This window comes from Somniosus microcephalus, chromosome 9 (assembly GCF_052327205.1).
Source record: "Somniosus microcephalus isolate GS21.2 chromosome 9, FLI_Smic_1.0, whole genome shotgun sequence".
NCBI lineage: Eukaryota > Metazoa > Chordata > Chondrichthyes > Squaliformes > Somniosidae > Somniosus > Somniosus microcephalus.
In genome coordinates this window covers 131,873,384-131,892,603 of record NC_140995.1, presented here as the reverse complement: position 1 = coordinate 131,892,603, position 19,220 = coordinate 131,873,384, and the positions used below count along the sequence as shown (strand labels likewise).

The 19,220-nt window shown below is 45.6% G+C and overlaps 1 protein-coding gene across 5 annotated transcripts in view; it reads left to right on the top strand.

Annotated features, from left to right (window-relative positions):
• The window catches only part of LOC147112692 (nuclear receptor coactivator 7-like), a 169,112-nt gene that overhangs the window by 89,379 nt on the left and 60,513 nt on the right, over positions 1 to 19,220 (top strand). For all 5 annotated transcript variants that reach the window (XM_085997199.1, XM_085997197.1, XM_085997200.1 and 2 more), the window contains 5 exons: positions 6,042 to 6,115; positions 6,286 to 6,393; positions 6,497 to 6,604; positions 6,871 to 7,029; positions 12,129 to 12,313. In XM_085997199.1, the coding sequence (XP_085853325.1) occupies positions 6,042 to 6,115; positions 6,286 to 6,393; positions 6,497 to 6,604; positions 6,871 to 7,029; positions 12,129 to 12,313 (634 nt within the window). The remainder of the gene's footprint in view (positions 1 to 6,041; positions 6,116 to 6,285; positions 6,394 to 6,496; positions 6,605 to 6,870; positions 7,030 to 12,128; positions 12,314 to 19,220) is intronic.

Sequence of the window (19,220 nt, the reverse complement as noted above, 5' to 3'; positions counted from 1 at the left end):
GGGATTTGCAAGAATAGCGGGCTTCCCCATGGTCCAGGGCGCCATTGACTGCACGCATGTGGCTTTGCGGGCGCCTCTAGAGAATGCCGAGGATTACCGCAACCGGAACGGGTTCCATTCGTTGAACGTGCAGTTGGTGTGTGACTACAGGCAGCTGATACTAGCTGTCAATGCCCGCTTTCCAGGCAGCAGCCACGACGCCTTCATCCTGCGCCAGACTTCTGTGGCAGACCTTTTCGAAGCCCCGGCTCACCCAGGAGACTGGCTTCTCGGGGACAAGGGCTAGCCTTTGTACACCTGGCTGATGACCCCGCTCCGTGCGCCCAGCACCCCTGCTGAAGAGCGATACAATGACAGCCATCAAGCGACCAGGAACATCATTGAGCACACAATCGGCGTGCTAAAGCAACGGTTCCGCTGTCTGGACCATTCTGGGGGAGCCCTTCAGTACTCGCCTGAGCGAGTTTCCCATTTTGTTGTAGTGTGCTGCATGATGCACAACCTAGCTATCCTCAGGACTCAGCCACTGCCAGCAGACATTGGAGGACCACCGGAGGAGGAGGAGGAGGAGGAGCACCAAGACAGGAGGGAGGCACAAAGTGCAAGGGCTGTCCATCAGCGGCTTATTGAAAGTCGGTTCTAGGCCCCCTCTCAGGGAATGGCTTGTGCCATTGAAAGAACATGAATGGACCCGCTCTGCAAACTCTGAGCCGGTCAAGGCAACAAATAGTTCAAAGTGCAAACATGCACAATCTGAATAAAGACAATTATTTATTTAACAAACTCTGTGCCCTTCCCGCATGACAAACAAATACAAAGAAACCCCCCAAAAAACAGTCAGACACATAACTGGCTCTCACAACCTGGAGACAATGAACAAAAGAGATAAACAAAAATGACCATGATCCTTGGCCTTCACAAAAAAAAAACACAGCATTTTGCCACACCTCCTACTTTTTGGTCTGCGAGGGTGATCTGCCTCGCTTGCGAGATTGGCCCCTTCCCACCCTGCAGCTCCTCTGCAATGGGACCCCAGTGGCTGCAGCAAGGCTGGGGGAAGGCTGCTGAGGGTCAGATAGTGAGTCGGCAGATGCCCTTGGGGGACGGCCTGGACCAGCTCTGGGCCTGGAGGGCCCGGCTGCTGACTGCTCCAACTCTGCTTGGGCGGCAGCAGTCTGTCCTACGGGTGGTGGCAGCTGCAGTGGAGGAGTGACAGTGTTGGCAGCAGGAATGCTGCCAACCTGACAGAGCACAGGCACTCCCTGGTCGGATGAGACACTGGCACTCGCACGGGACAGCACTGAACTATGCGCAGCAATCTGCTGAAGCACAGACTGCTGGCCTGCTGTGGCGTGGCGAGGGCCCCGGCGAATCCTGCCCGATCCAGCGAGGGTGGCAGCAGTTAGTGCTCGTGTGGCCCTGATCTGTGGCTGCATCAGACCAGCCAGTGACTGCATGGCATGACTAAGCACTTGGCTGGAAGCCGCCTGTGCTGCACCAAAGTCCTGCAGACTCCTTGCCTGTGCTGCCCCAAATTCCTGTACACTCCTTGCCAGTGACTCTATGGAGTCAGGCATTCTTGCCACTGCAGCCATGAGCTCAGTGTGCCTGCGCTCCGCCTGGGCGCCCATTTCAGCAAGGAGCCGCACCTCCTCTGCGCTCACTGTAGCAGGACTGGAGGCCACACTCCCTCCGGGGAGAAGGCCGCCGAGCTTCCCTAGCCCCCCCCCCCCCCCCCCCCATGTTGCTGCAGCCCGCTGGGCCCCGGAGCTTCACCCTCCTCGGACCCTTCCCCCCCCCCTGCTCCCCTCCAGGGAAGACGTGTCCCCATTATGGCCATGGGCTGCCTCGGCTGAGGGTGGCACTGATGTTCCGGCTTCCTCTTCCTCCTCCTCGCCTTCCGATTCACTCACAGTGGCAGCTTGAGGGCCCGCCTCCTCACCTCGCGAATCAGCATCTGAAAGCAGGGAGGTACCAGAGTTGCTTTAGCGTGAGGACAGGGCGGCAGCGAGGGAGACATGAGTGCTGCAATGCACTGCATTGGTTCGATAGTGGCAAAGGATTCTGGTGTGAGGCACAAGTGGAAAGAGAGGTCAAAAAGGTGATGACCTTACCACTGCTGTCCAGAACGGGGTCGGCATCTCTAGTGGCGACATGGCCAATCAGCCAGCCTGCCATAATCCGTTCCACTCGCTGCTCCAGATCGCTGAGGTCTTTAAGTTCAGAACGGCCTCCCCCGGTCCGTTGCTGCTGCCTCCTATTGTGGGCCAGCTTGCCCTGCAAGAGAAAGGACGGGCTCTGAGTACAGTGTGAAGCCCTGATCTTGGCTGCTCTGCCTCCCATGGTCGAATAGCCCTTAGTGTGTAAAGTGGTGAATGGGCATGTGATTTTCATGAGAGGCCCATAGGTGTTGGATGAGGGCTGGGCATTGGGGCTTTCAGGACCCTTTGGCCATAACGTGAGGTGCACATGCAGGGATGAAGAGGATACTGGAAAGGGTACTCACCCTGACAATCCGAGTGAGGTCGTTGAACTTCTTCCTGCATTGCTGGAGGTCACTCTGTGTGCCACCTCCCTCCAAGCTTTTCGATATTCGTTGGGCAGCGGCCTCCTGCCACTGTCCGGAAAGAGGATAGGTCGCCTGCGCTCCACTGCGCCAACCAGAACCTTCAGGGCCCCCTCACTGAAGCGCTGCGCTCACTCCCTGGCCCTCTCCATGGTCGTAGGCGTAACGATGTCGCAGCAGGTCTGTCCAGGCCGAGAATCAGGGCTCCAATGTGCAGGGCGTGGCTGCAAGCCAAATCGACCCTCCCCCTTTAAGAGTTGACCAGCGCCAGTGTGTCTGCCTGCAATCGCTAACTGGCTGCACCTGCACCCGCCCTCGGTGGTAGCGCCTCGCCTCTCCGGCTTAGCGCCTTAGGATAGTTGTGCAGCGCCTGCTTTAGCGCAGCAAGAACTTCTTGGGGCGAAGCAACTCAATTTCGCTGAAGGTGGCGCTAAGTTGCGCCGGGTACTAAATTTAGCGCACGCTCGACTGTAGCACCCCAAACGTGGCGCTACTGAATTTCTAGGCCAAGATGTCTTATTGCAATTATATAGGGCCCTGGTGGGACCACATCTGGAGTATTGTGTACAGTTTTGGTCACTTTACCTAAGGAAGAATATACTTGCCATACAGGGAGTGCAACGAAGGTTCACCAGACTGGTTCCTGGGATGGGGGGGATTGTCCTATGAGGAGAGAATGAGTAGACTAGGCCTATATTCTCTAGAGTTTAGAAGAATGAGAGGTGATGTCATTGAAACATACAAAATTCTTACAGGGCTTGACAGCGTAGATGCAGGGAGGATGTTTCGTCTGGCTGGGGAGTCTAGAACCAGGGGTCACAATCTCAGAATAAGGGGTCGGCCATTTAGGACTGAGATGAGGAGAAATTTCTTCACTCAGAGGGTGGTGAACCTTTGGAATTCTCTACCCCAGAGGGCTGTGGAGGCTCAGTCATTCAGTATATTCAAGACCGAGATCGATAGATTTTTGAATATTAAGGGAATCAAGGCATATGGGGAGAGTGCAGTAAAGTGAAGATGAGGTAGAAAATCAGCCATGATCTTATTGAAGGGCCAAATTGCCTACTCCTGCTCCTATTTCTTATGAATTATGTGATTGTCTATTTTCATGAGATTGTAAATCAGTGGCTTTTATTCTTGTATGTTTGTTTATCTTTTTTAAATCCAGGGAATATATGAAGATATTTCAGGTTGTAGGCAGTTGGGCGTGTAGTAATGATGAGTGGCAGAAGGTATTTGTGGCCTGGTAGCATTGAGATGGTGGTTCTGGAGATGTAGGAGCTCTGGAGAGGCTGGTGGGATGTGGAAATTTTGTGGAGTGGAGGGTCTTTAGGTCTGGGAATACTGGGCTTCAGCATTACCGGACCTGATGTGTTGGGATTCTAGAAGTGTTGGTCAGTTGCTGAGATATGGTGGCCTTAGGCTGTGGGATGGGGTGGCAGGTTACAAGAAGTGTTTGGGGAGAGGTTGGTGGATGTGGGAGGGAGTTTGGGTGTAGACGGGAGTCATGATTAAGGTAATGGCCGTGTTGGTTGGGTGATAGAGATTCGGAACCATTGGTGTGGGTGGTGATCATGGGGTGTGGGAGTACCGGGGAGGGGGATCACAGTGTCAGAGGATTGGGGAGAGATGTCTTCATTTCTGAGAGCATGAGGGTAAGGTCTGGATCTATGCTGGAGAGCCTAGGATCTGGCAGTGCTTTTTGGATGGACTTGGGTTTAATAGTATTACTAGGTAGTTGGAGGGGATGCATGAGAATGGAGACTGTCAGCCTTCATCTGTGTCCCTTCCACTCAAGGACGTTTTTACACAATCTGCTTGGAGCATGCTGTTATTTTTTTTTTAAAGCACTAATGCACTTACACTACATATGTTAGCAAATACAGTTTAAGAGAAAGTCTAACCACCTCTCCTTGACATTCAATGGCATTACCATTGTCGAATCACCCACCAGCAACATCTTGGGGGTCACCATTGACCAGAAACTTAACTGGACCAGCCACATAAATACTGTTGCAACAAGAGCAGGTCAGAGGCTAGGTATTCTGTGGCGAGTGACTCACCTCCTGACTCTCCAAAGCCTTTCCACCATCTACAAGGCACAAGTCAGGAGTGTGATGGAATACTTTCCACTTGCCTGGATGAGTGCAGCTCCAGCAACACTCAAGAAGCTCGACACCATGCAGGACAAAGCAGCCTGCTTGATTGGCACCCCATCCACCGCCTTAAATATTTACTCCCTCCACCACCAGTGCACCGTGGTTGCAGTGTGTACCATCTACAAGATGCACTGCAGCAACTTGCCAAGGCTTCTTTGACAGCACCTCCCAAACTCGTGACCCCTACCACCTTGAAGGACAAGAGCAACAGGTGCATGGGAACACCATCACCTGCAAGTTCCCCTTCATCGTCGCTGGGTCAAAAGCCTGGAACTCCCTACCTAGCAGCACTGTGGGAGTACCTTCACCACACTGACTGCTGTGGTTCAAGAATATGGCTCGCCACCACCTTCTCGAGGGCAATTCGGGATGGGCAATAAATGCTGGCCTTGCCAGCGACGCATACATCCCATTAATTAATTTTTTTAAAGCGCATTTTGAACAACTTGTTAGTTGAACAGCTGGTTCCAGCTCTGTACCTGGCAAGTGGCATGAGGATGAGGCTTCATCTTGCTGGCAACAGGAGGTTGGAATTGGTGAGAGGACTGATAATTGCAGGAGTAGTAACCGGGGAGTGGCCAGCGGTGGATTGTCTGTTGGGATAGGATGGGTTGGGAACTCTGCCTGGCAAGTGGCCAAAGGGGATAGTTGGTAGGAGTTAGGCCAGGTGAACAGTCTGATCTTCACTGGGCTTGGACTATGAAGCTACCTAGCTCAGAGATGCAGCTCGCTAGCTGGGAGAAGCTGAGCTGGAGTGAGTCACAGCAATAATATGAGAGATAAATTGTGTGTGCTAGAAATAGTGTGGTGAGAACTTATTACAGCAAGTAATTGTTATATTTACAGGAAGTGTGCTATATCGAAGAATTTTAAATATATCAAAGCTAGAGATACAAATAAAATAATGGATACATAGCAATGATTATCATGTAGTAATCATGCACATAATGATCTTAAGTTGATAGCTGAAATAAGCATAGTGCCTGTAAATCCTGCCCATATATATATTACTTTACCTATATACACATTGGGGATGGGTTTTTTAAGTTGGCATTTGACTTTGTAAAAGAAGGAATAACAATTGTAATCCACTCGCTGCAAGTTTATTGATAATTTGCAATTGGTCGCCAGAAAATAATAACAGTATATATTTTGAAGCGATCTGAGCTGTAGAATACTGTGCTTTATAAACCGCTTAGGATCATTTCTTAAAGTTTTTGAACAATTGACTGGTGTTGATGTAAAATTAGTAATCACATTTAACTGATGTTTAAATAAAAAGATTTTTGATATTTTCTATTTTTTTTTTTAAAAAGGTGACAGTCAGATAAACAATGAGAAGGAAAAGAAAATGGTTGCTCAGAAGCCAATGGGAACCACTGAATATATGGTAAGAATTCAATTACTGATTTATAAGATGTATTTTAATAGTTATCCATATAAATGTAGCTGAGAAGTTGGGTACAGTGGAAAAAGTTATATTTATGTAAGGTAATGGGGAAAGAAATATTCTTGTATAAGATGGCGACTGTACAATTCAATTTTTTTCATATATTGTAGGCTGAGTCTCGAGATACACTTAATACCATAGCTTTGAAATTCGATGTTACTCCAAATGAACTTGTGCAGATTAACAGGCTTTTCAGTCGTGTTGTTGTTCCTGGTCAGGTATGGCTTTAGTAACTTTGTAAAATTTCTCAAATACTAATTTAATATTTGACAAATATTTTTGGAGGTTGCTCACATTCAAAGTGCCTTCTGCACCTTTCAGATTTTATACGTACCAGATACACATTTTTCATCTGGTGCAGCAGATTCCCCAGACTGTGGTAGCCCTCTTACTCCACCGTCATCTGATGCTGAGTACGATAAACTTCCAGTAAGTATTCAAGTTGGTATCTAATACTTTGTTCTAGAAATAATACATTACTTGTAATCTAACCTTTACAGGATGCTTATGTTATTGGGAAAATGGAGAATCTAGACCCTGTAAACTGTATGCAGATCCTGTTGTTAGACCAGAAGATTTTTTATGTAAATATGCATTAAAAAGCATCAGCAGAAATATAATTATAATTCTTGAACTACTTCAATTTCATAGTAACTTTTACTTGTAAACTTAATTGACTAATCCAACCTTTACAGGATGCTGATCTTGCAAGAAAAGTAACTGCAAGGAATTTCCTCTCCTCACCGATGCATACACAATCTATTGTGAGAGTAACATCATCAGGTTCAGAAGATGATGAACCACTTACTGAAAATTTTTTAAAAATGAACTGCAGATACATAACAGATGGCGAGGTAACTACAGTGATTATCTTGATAAATTTGAATCTTTATCATTTTTAATCCCCACAGATTGGAAGGTAGCATATGTATCTGCGCTATTCAAGAAAAGAGGGAGAAAGAAAACGAGAACCTATAGACCGGTTAGCCTGACATCAGTAGTAGGGAAAATGCTAGATTCTATTATTAGGGACGTGGTAACCGGGCACTTAGAAAATCATAATAATGATTGGGCAAAGTCAACATAGATTTATGAAAGGGAAATCGTGTTTGAAAAATCTGTTACAGTTTTTTGAGGTTGTAACTAGCAGTGTAGATAACGGGGAACCAGTGGATGTAGTGTATTTGGATTTTCAGAAAGCATTCGGTAAGTTGCCACACAAAAGGTTATTGCACAAAATTAGGCCTCATGGGATTGGGGGTAATGTATTAGCATGGATTGAGGATTGGTTAACAGACAGAAAACAGAGAGTAGGAATAAACTACTCATTTTTGGGTTGGCAGGCTGTAACAAGTGGGGTACCGCAAGGATCAGTGCTTGGGCCTCAGCTATTTACAATCTATGACCTAGAAATTGGAGATGTTCATGCTGGCTGTTAAGGCTCGTTTTGTGGAAAAATTGGCGGCCGCTTCACTTTCGCCCGCGGCAGCTGCCATTTTTAGTAGGTCGGCAGTGCTGCCGTTGCCTGCGCTCGCGGAAAGTATTTTAATTAGTAGGAGCGTGGCGTGCAACGCCGAATTGACGCACGTTCATCCATTTTGGAGCTCACTGCTCCTCTTATTGCCCTCTCCAAAGCATGCCTGTGCGTGCTGCCGTTGACAGCGCGGAGAGTCGGGAGAAAGCAGCAGTGAACTAGAACCCATACTGTAAACAGCTGCTGGGATAACTGTGAACTATGGAGAGCAAATGGGGTGAAAACTGCTTCCACTGAGAGGCATCAAATCTCCCTCCCCCCCCATCCCCCGGGTGAGTCAAACAGTATAGGAGGTACTTTTAAAATAAGTTGTACTGTACTACAGTTGTAATAATCTCGGGGGGGGGGGGGGGGGGGAGAATCAAAGCTGCATTTCCTTAAATTTTATACATTGGGGTTTTCTCATTTAGAAACTGATAAAATGATATGCAATGTTTGGAAGTCTGCTTTTAAAAGGCTTGACAGCATATTCTCAGAGTTCATCAAAAGTCTGCTGTTAAAAATTTTATTGAATTTTCTTCGGCACCATTTACACCAGTAAACTCCTGACTAAGAGTTCATGTTCCTCTTTTTAAAAAAAAATGTCTTTCCATTGATGTCCCATGCAACAGTTCAAGGACATGTGTGCCGCAGTCTTTATGTGGTGTTTCCAGGAGTCCCTCCAGATCTGAGTCTGTGCTTTAAGAGCCACTCACCAAGGCGTGAATGCCCTATGCGATCTGCAGGTTAGTGCACTGTCACTGCTAGCTGTAAGACAGTGCATCCCCATCCCTCTCCTCCTCCAGCATTATGATGGAGCGCAAGCCTCCACAGAACAACCATTTAGGTGAAAGATCTGTGGCGCTATGGCAGACTGTGAAGGTGGGAGTACCAGGCAGTCTGGCACCCATTTGTGGACCCCACAAAACACCCAGAGAAATGTACGTGCAAGTAAGAGGGGAGCCGTGGACAAACAAATGTGCCGCAACGCACAATGCTCCAACCCTACAAGGGCCATCAGCGGACTCGCTAGCAAAACACAGGAGCCGTTGCCAAATGCACATTGCCCAAGAACGCCGCACTGAGCCTTCTGACACAACCTTCGACCTTCTGCTGAGATTAGCGCCAGAAAGAGTGCATTGGACCACAGATTCTCCGCTCTGCTGATGTAAATTAGCAGGTAGCACCAAAATACTGGTGCTGCCTGCACTCTTTCTGTGGGCGGCCGTTAACCTTGGCCAGCGCTGTTACCGGCAGGTTTCTGGCCTACTTGAATTTCTAGGCCAATATCAATGACTTGGATACATTCCACTCAATCCCCTCATCTAAGTTTGCTGACGATACAAAGCTAGGTGGAAAAGTATGTTGTGAGGAGGATACAAAGAGGCTGCAAAGGGATATAAACAGGTTAAGTGAGTTGGCAAGAACATAGCAGAAGGAATATAATGCGGACAAATGTGAAGTTATCCACTTTGGTAGGAAAAATAGAAAAGCAGAAGCATTTTTAAATGGTGAGAGATTGGCAAATGTTGGTATTCAGAGGGACCTGGGTTTTCTTGTACACGATTCACTGAAAGTTGACATGCAGGTACAGCAAACAATTAGGAAAACAAATGGTATGTTAACCTTTATTACAGAAGGATTGGAGTATGAGTAAAGAAGACTCACTGTAATTATACAGGACCTTGATGAGACCAAACTTGGAGTACTGTGCACAGTTTTTGTCCCCTTACCTTAGAAAGAATATACTAGCCTTAGAGGGAATGCAACAAAGGTTCACTAGACTGATTCCAGGAATGGGGACGATTGTCCTATGAGCAGAGATTGGGTAGACCAGGCTTATATTCCCTAGAATTTATAAGAATGAAACATATAAAATAAAATTCTTACAGGACTTGACAGGGTCGATGCTGAGAGGATGTTTCCCCTGGCTGGGGACTCTAGAACTAGGGGGTCACCATCTCAGAATAAGGGGTTGGCCATTTAGGACTGAGAGAAGGAAACATTTCTTCACTCAGAAGGTTGTGAATCTTTTGAATTCTGTACCCCAGAGAGCGGTGGATGCTCAGTTATTGAGTATATTCAAGATGGAGATCGATAGATTTTTTGATATTCAGGGAATCAAGGGATATGGGGATAGTGTGGCAAGATGGAGCTGAGCTAATCATATTGAATGGCAGAGCAGGCTCGAAGGGCCGAATCTCCTGCTCCTATTTCTTATGTTCTTATGTAATCTTTGCCTCTTCCACATACTCCAGGAGTAAGCCTATGTTGTTGGGAGAACTGATAATCTGGACCCTGTAAACTGTATGTCTGAAGTCAATGGCACGGAATTTGTGGTCAGCGACATAGCAAAGGGGTTCGCCGTAGGCCCCGAAGAAAGCTGCCCACAGAAATCTCGCAATCTCCATGGTGCAACGTTTGCCTTTTTCGAAGCGCAAGTTATTTCAGTGCAATATAATGGGGAATCCCTAACGCAATCTGCTGTGACGTCAACGAGCTGTCTAAGCAGCCAATCACATTGCAAAATTCTCACAGACAGGGAAGTAGGAAATGAGAACCTGCTTTTATCCTGATTTTTAAAAAATGTTGGAGAACAAAACTAAGATTGGGGCTCTCACATGGGGATAAGGTATAACCTGAAATAATCAAGAACAAACTTAAAAAAAAAAATGTATTTAATCTTTCTTAAAATGTTTTAATTTTGATCATAATGGAAAAATTTGACACTCCACAAAATTAAAATTAGTTTTTCAGGGCCATAACGTTTGTTTTGCAGTCAATATGCTGATAAAATTCCTGTTACACCTAATCCAACAAAGCCTAATATTTAATGGAGTATATAACAGCGATATTACTGCAGAAAAGCCTAAGTTTTCGTCAGTTTCACTGATTCCACTGATTACCGGCTATGGGGAGGGGGTGGTGGTTTACAGCGCAGCCAGTGTCAGAGCAGTGAATGACTGACCAGAACTTCAGGATTTCCATGTTTAGATGCGCATGCGCTACATCCTGGAGTTGCAGACAGTTTCACAGGGGTAATAATGACGAACGCTGTTAGTTCGCTGTTATTACCCACCGCAAATTCCGGGCCTTGATGTCTGCTCTAGGTTTACTAATTGCCCTATAGTTGACGATTGATTTGATTTGCTGTTTCCACCAAGAAAGCTCCATACCTTTTTTCAACCTTTTTCTTGCCCTTCCTGAACACTTTTTGCATATTTTGCACATATGCAGATTTGGTGCAGAAAAATGTAATAAGATTTCCAAAGCCATCAGCTGAATTTAAACATGGTACAAAGTCCTTCACAATAATCCTCAAGATTATTTTATAATTTTAAATGTACAAAAGGTATAGGTTAAAATAAAAGATGCCTATTCACATATGAGAGGCGAAGAGGAGGAAAGAGGAATTTCTAGTTTTTGTTGATTATTTAGTCAGTGTTTTACAGAGAAAATCAATTAGGCTGGATAGTTTGTATAATCAAAAGTACTGACCTATACTCTTCGTTCAAAGTACCAACTCAAGACAGTCATGCATCACTCTTGCGTGCACATATGCAAATGTGAGCATGAAAGTTTTTTTTTAAATGAACACATTTTGGTGGTAAAAAGAACATGGACTACTGGACAGCAATAATCCAAGATTGCATGGACACCCGTCATCCTTGTCCTCTGCTACCTTTAATGGCTACTTGTGCCCCAGAACCATCCATGACCTTGTTCCACCTTATCTGAGCCATTTTCTCCAGCCGTGTGCCTTTATCTGTATCTTCCTTTTCTCTGTCTCTGAATTATTCCTTGTTCCATGTACCACCATTGGAAGCTAACTGTTCAGATACTACACCTAGAATTACCTCCCTGAACAATGTCAGTTTGGCTCAGCTGAAAGCCTCTTTTCAGGCTTCAGCACATAATTTATGAAGCCCGTTCAGTGCAGTACTGTGGGAGTGCTGTGCTGTAAGGGGGTGGGAAATACCCCATTTTGGATAAGCTGGGCCTTTACTGTCTGTTCCAGTGGCTCAGGTGGATGTTAAATGATACCATGGCACTATTTGAAGAAAACAGGAATGTCTTGGCCAACGTTCCTTCCTTTGCCACTACCACAAAAAAATGATTAGCTGGTCATTCATGTCATTGCTGTTTGTGGGATCTTGCTTTGCTTACATAACAGTCCTTGCACTACAAAGTATTTCATTTTATCTGAAGTACTTTGGAATACTCAGGTGATGGGGTACTATATAAATGGAAGCTTTTCTTTGTCTCTAAATTCCAACGTTAAGGATAAATAAATTGTGAAACCTTCAAATAACTATAGTATGTGATGAGTTGTAGTAGTGTATCATATTTTTAATAAAACTGGAGCTGTAACTGAATTATTGCAATTTTCTCTTGTATTGTGTGTACATTGTACAATTACATCTTTTTTTTCACCACCAGGGTGTAGTGGGAGGAGTTATGATTGTCACTCCAAACAACATAATGTTTGACCCACATAAATCCGATTCCCTTGTCATAGAGAATGGTTGTGAGGAGTATGGGCTCATTTGTCCCATGGAAGAAGTTGTATCCATTGCCTTATACCCCGATATTTCACACATGAAGATTAAAGATGCACTTCCGTCGTAAGTAATTTCCTTTATAACAATTATTATTTCTGCTTTGGAAAATCACTTTACCTTTTACTTGTGCGCTTTTACAGGCCATTAATAGTAAAATTGAAGTATAATATAAAGTATTCTCTGGTCGAACAGCCTAAAATTTAGTAAAAGTAGCACATAGAAGACTTTAAATGACCTATAGTAAAAAGGACACTATGACAGAAACTAGGAGTGCTGGATCTACTAAAAGGGAATTACATTGTTCATTTAAAATTGAGAAAAACATCTATTCATTACATCTGCAGAATTTACTTTGTTCTAAGCTTTAAAGTATAAAATAACCAATTCTGCATTTGCTTTCCCATGTTGCTACAGTTTCAAATGTTCAAATCATACTGAGTTCTAAGAATCATAAGAAAGAACATAAGAAATAGGAGCAGGATTGGCCATTCAATAAGATCATAGCTGATCTTCTACTTCAACTCTACTTTCCTGCACTATCCCCCTTATCCCTCGATTCTCTTAATATCCAAAAATGTATCAATCTCTGTCTTAAATATACTCAACGACTGAGCCTCCACAGCCCTCTGGGGTAGAGAATTCCAAAGATTCACCACCCTCTGAGTGAAGATATTTCTCCTCATCTCAGTCCTAAATGGCCGACCCCTTATTCTGAGACTGTGACCCCCTGGTTCTAGACTTCCCAGCCAGGGGAAACATCCTCCCTGCATCTACCCTGTCAAGCTCTAAGAATTTTGTATGTTTCAATAAGATCATCTCTCATTCATCTAAACTCTGGAGAATATAGGCCTAGTCTACTCAATCTCTCCTCATAGGACAATCCCCCCATCTGAGCAACCAGTCTGCTGAACCTTCGTTGCACTCCCTCTATGGCAAGTATATCCTTCCTTGGGTAAGGGGACCAAAACTGTACACAATACTCCAGGTGTGGTCTCACCAGGGCCCTATATAATTTAAGTCATCTTTACTCATACTCAAATCCCCTTGTAATAAAGGCCAACATACCATTTGCTTTCTTAATTGCTTGCTGTACTTGCATGTTAACTTTCAGTGATTCGTGTACAAGGATACCCAGGTCCCTCTGAACACCAACATTTCCCAATCTCTCACCATTTAAAAAATACTCTGCTTTTCTATTTTTCCTACCAAAGTGGATAACTTCACATTTCTCCACATTATATTCCATTTGCCATGTTCTTGCCACTCATTTAGCATGTCTATATCTCCTTTGAAGCCTCTTTGCATCCTCCTCATAACTTACATTCCCACCCAGCTTTGTATCATCAACAAACCTGGGTATATTGCATTTGGTCCCCTCATCCAAATCATTGATATATAGATTGTGAATAGCTGAGGCCCCAGCACTGATCCTTGTGGTACTCCACTAGTTACAGCCTGCCAACCCGAAAATGACCTGTTTATTCCTATTCTCTGTTTTCTGTCCGTTAACCAATCCTCAATCCATGCTAGCATGCCAGGAGCAGCACCAGGCATGCCTAAAAATGAGGTGCCAATCTGAGGAAGCTGCAACACAGGACTACATGCATGCTAAAAAGTGGAAGCAGCACGCTATAGACAGGGCTAAGCGACCCCACAATCAACGGATCAGATCAAAGCTCTGCAGTCCTGCCACATGCATTCGTGAATGGTGGTGGACCATTAAACAACTAACTGGAGGAGGAGGCTCCATGTATATCCCCATCCTCATTGATGATGGAGCCCAGCATGTGAGTGCAAAAGACAAGGCTGAAGCGTTTGCAACCATCTTCAGCCAGAAGTGCCGAGTGGATGATCCATATCGGCCTTCTCCTGAAGTCTCCACCATCACAGTGAAGGGATAATTACTAGTCCTAGCCCTTTTCGGGCTACCCCAGGTCAGGCGTATTCCCCAGACGTTCACCTTCAACTAAAGTTAGAGATAGCCAAATTCTATAAGACGCTTAATTGGGTCTAAAGGTCCAGGCTATCTCTCTAAAGGAAAGGAACGATGTAAAGATGTTACCGTCCTCCAGATAGCACTTTTAATAAGTTTAACTAGGCTGTAACCTTCCGGATATTATGAGGGTCCGGAAAACCCCCTCCCAGAATTCTGCAACTCCTCACCAAAGAGTGTACAGAAATTGAGTTCGCGAGTTTGATACAGAAATACTATTTGAGACAATTCTAAAAATATATAGATTTATTTAAGAGCCGACATACAGTTAACAGCTGATGAGTCAATCGCAACTGTAACAGTTCAAAATACAAATAGCTTACATTTCTTATTCTCAGATATCCTTATTCTCAAATCTTAACTTTGTACATTTTTACATTTCTATTATTCTTAATCCAAAATATCCACCAAAATCAAATTAAAAGTACCTTTTTGATCCCCGAGACTCAAATAATTAAAAACTTAGAGCGTGCTTCTGAAGTTGAGAATCACTTGCCCTTTCCAGCGACTTCTGACTTTCCATCTGAAAAGCTCTATTTTTATACCTTTTTTTTCGTGGTTTATTCTTTGAAGTTTTCTGCTGATGTAAGCTAATTATCTCTAATCATTCTTTGTTGAATTCTTTTCTATTCTTCCTGCCAATTTTACTGTTAGCTTGCAGACTTCTGTCTGTTGTTTAGGTGTTTCAAAACATATCATAAAATGGCTACAACAGATTTATCTCTTTGATGTCATTCTTATCGAAGGCCTTCCATTCAATTCTAAAATCACCTCTGCTGTTTGGAAGCAGACGTCGTGACTCCTAACTATTCCATTTTCAATTGAAAAACAATGTGATTGCTCGGTGTCATCTATTGAAGCCATATTTTCAAAATGTTCTGCAGGTATCATATTTACAACATGTAAGTTAAAAGCACTTCAACTAGGGTGTTTGTTTTCCTAGCCATCTTAGTTGGTTATATTACTGACTTATGTTTCCTGTCTTTCATTTGATGTTACATTTATCAAAGGCACATGTTTTTTTAACATTCTGTGTTTCTGTTCGAAGTGTTAGTTTTTAACACTTGGGCATTGCTATTGTGTTGGTTCCAAACTGCAGACATCTCGGAAGCAAGCCTTTGCTTCTTCAATAGAGTCTTTGGGGTCAATTTTCTGGCAGCCGTCGGGCAGCTTTTCATGCGGCCGGGGGCCGATAAAGCAGGTCGGGACCCCCCTCCGCCTGATTCCCCGCCCCGTCCGACTTTCAGACCGCCGTTTCTCCGCGACCCGCTTCAGTCCCGGCCGCCGCTGGACTCCTCCATTTGCTCCACACTCGCAGCAACCCTGGAGACAAAACCTGCCAGAGACTCCTGCATCTGTGCATGGAGATCCATCACCTCTTCTCTTGCGGATGGACCCAGAGGCAGAGGGTCGACATGTAGCGCAGCTGAGCTGAGCTGGCAGAGTCCTGCGCCCTCCGACGAGGACTCTCCACTGTTGTCCCTGTCTCCAGAATCTGCTGAGGCTCACTTGTGAGCTGTGAAACACCAAGTGACAACATTACTCTATGTTCCCAAGGTCCCCCCGAGGTGTGAGTGTCTGCACTGGTGCTGGGTGCGCTTACTTCTGCTGACGCTGTGCCCTCAGAGGAGTCTGGCTGCACAGCCTCTTCCTCCTCCACAGTGAGGACGGGGGCTCTGGATGGTACTGTGGGGGAGTAAAGGAAGGCATTAGAGATGTAATGCCAAGGTTCTTCTGGTGACTCCCAGCGAGTTGGCATCTGCTGACACCTGCATCCATGCAGCATTGGTCTCTGGGAGGCCTCTTCCTCCCTGACCTAGGGAAGAGGACCTCCCTGTGGGCCCTAACCCCATCCAATAATGCCTGCAGTGAAGCCTCGTCGAATTTGAAGGCAGCTTGGGGTCTGGCACTGGCCACAGCTGCTGCAGGCTCCTCTGCCATCCTGTATGGTTCGTTTGGAAGCCTTCAGAGGATGCAGTACTTGCTAAGGACCTTGAAAGCACCACGAATGATGACATCATACTGTGGGGATTTCTGACTCGAATTGGACAATTAGCAAGGCTTCCCACATGCTGGGAATTAATTGGCCACTTGAGGGAAAATTGCGTGGAGCTGGCTGACACTTTTTTATGTGTGTCAGAAACCCCACATTCGGGGAAACCCAACCATTTCCCACACAAGCCGAAAATCGGGGCCTTTGTCTCAGTATTAACAATCAATTCCCATTTCAAAAGCTTGTGTGGTATTTACAAGTTTTGTGTTAACACTTCATTTTATCTCCGAAGCCTGTATTGACACAGCTTGTGTCGCCGAGGCTTTCCAGACTTTTAAACCCAGTATGTCATGTATTAATAATATCAGAAATCTGTTCATAGGATGGTGTATCTCTTGGAATATAGCTATTTCCTTTTACAATAGAAGCCAGTCTTCAGCCAATTCGATTCACTCCACGTGATATCAAGAAACGGCTGAGCGCACTGGATTACAGCAAAGGCTATGGGCCTCGACAACATCCTGGCTGTCGTACTGAAGACTTGTGCTCCAAAACTAGCTGTGCCTCTAGCTAAGCTTTTCCAGTATAGCGACAACACTGGCATCTATCCGACAATGTAGAAAACTGCCCAGGTATGTCCTGTCCACAAAATGCAGGACAAATCTAATCCGGCCAATTATCGCCCCATCAGTCTCCTCTCAATCATCAGCAAAGTGATAGAAGGTGTTGTCAACAGCGCTATCAAGCGGCACTAATAACCTGCTCACTGATGCTCAGTTTGGGTTCCGCCAGGACCACTCGGCTTCAGACCTCATTACAGCCTTGGTCCAGACGTGGACAAAGGAGCTAAATTCCAATGGTGAGGCGAGAGTGACTGCCCTTGACATCAAGGCAGCATTTGACCACGTGTGGCATCAAGGAGCCCGAGTAAAACTGAAGTCGATGGGAATCGGGGGGTGGGGTGGGGGGGGGGGGGACTCTCCACTGGCTGGAGTCATACCTAACACAAAGGAAGATGGTTGTGGTGGTTGCAGGTCAATCTTCACAGCCCCAGAACATCGCTGCAGGAGTTCTTCAGGGCAGTATCCAAGGCCCAACCATCTTCAGCTGCTTCATCAATGACCTTCCCTCCAACATAAGGTCAGAAATGGGGATGTTCGCTGATGACTGCACAGTGTTCAGTGCCATTCGCAACTCCTCAGATAATGAAGCAGTCTATGCCCGCATACAACAAGGCCTGGATGACATTCAGGCTTGGGCTGATAAGTGGCAGGTAACATTCACGCCACACAAATGCCAGGCAAGCGAGCGTCTAACCACCACCCTTTGACGTTCAACGGCATTACCATCGCTGAATCCCCCATCATCAACATCCTGGGGGTCACCATTGACCAGAAACATAACTGGACCAGCCACATAAATACTGTGGCTTGGTATTCTGCGGCGAGTGTCTCACCTCCTGACTCCCCAAAACCTTTCCACCATCTACAAGGCACAAGTAAGGAGTGTGATGGAATACTCGCCACTTGCCTGGATGAATGCAGCCCCAACAGTACACAAGAAGCTCGACATCATCCAGGACAAAGCAGCCTGCTTGATTGGCACCCCATACACCAACGTAAACATTCACTCCCTCCACCATCGGCGTACCGTGGCTGCAGTGTGTACCATATACAAGATGCACTGCAGCAACTCGCCAAGGCTTCTTCGGCAGCACCTCCCCCCAAGCCAACGACCTCTTCCACCTAGAAGGACAAGAGCAGCAGGCGCATGGGAACACCATCACCTCCAAGTTCCCTTCCAAGTCACACACATTCCTGAGTTAGAAATATATCGCCGATCCTTCATCGTCACTGGGTCAAAATCCTGGAACTCCCTCCCAAACAGCACTGAGGGAGCACCTTCACCACACGGACTGCAGCGGTTCAAGAAGGTGGCTCACTACCACCTTTTGAAGGGCAATTAGGGATGGGCAATAAATGCTGGCCTTGCCAGCAACCCACATCCCATGAACAAATAATAAATAAATAAAAATTACCCCAATCCCATGAGCCCTAATTTTGTTTAATAACCTCTTGTGTGGCACCTTATTGAATGCCTTCTGAAAATCCAAATACGCCACATCCACTGGTTTCCCCTTTATCTATTCTGCTAATTACAACCTCAAATTTCTCAAACATGATTTCCCTTTCATAAATCTGTGTTGACTCTGCCCAATCCTATTATTATTTTCTAAGTGCCCTGTTACCACATCCTTAATAATAGATTCTAGTATTTTCTCTATTACTGATGTCAGGCTTACTGGTCTGTAGTTCCCTGTTTTCTCTCTCTCTCCTTTCTTAAATAGTGAGGTTACATTTGCTACCTTCCAATCCGCAGGAACCGTTCTAGAATCTATGGAATTTTGGAAAATGATAACCAATGCATCCACTATCTCTATAGCCACCTCTTTCAAAACCCTAGGATGTAGGCCAACAGGTCCAGGGGATTTATCGGCTTTCAGTCCCATTAATTTCTCCAGTACTATCTTTTTACTAATACTAATTTCTTTCAGTTCCTCATTCTCGCTAGACCTTGGTTCTCCACTATTTCCGGAAAGTTTTTTGCTTCGTCTTCCGTGAAGACAGACACAAAGGGCTGGATGTTGCTCACCACGACGTGTTGAGGGCGGGACTGCTGCCTTCCGGGTTCTAGTCCCGCCCCCAGCGACGTCTGACGAACAGCCGCTATTTTGGCCTTGTTAAGCCCACCCTGCGGGCTTGCCGGCCAATTAAGGGAAAGCCGGTGTCGAATGACGTCAGTTGATGACGCTTCATCTGCCGGTTTTCTTAAACGCATATGCACCACACTTGTTTGACAGATGATTTGACAGTGTTTGACAGCATTGAGGTGCTGTCAAACACTGACGATCACTGTCCAAAGGTGAGCCCTTGCACCCAGGCTCTCCAATTACTCTCTCCTTCGGATAAAACAGTTGGCAGCTG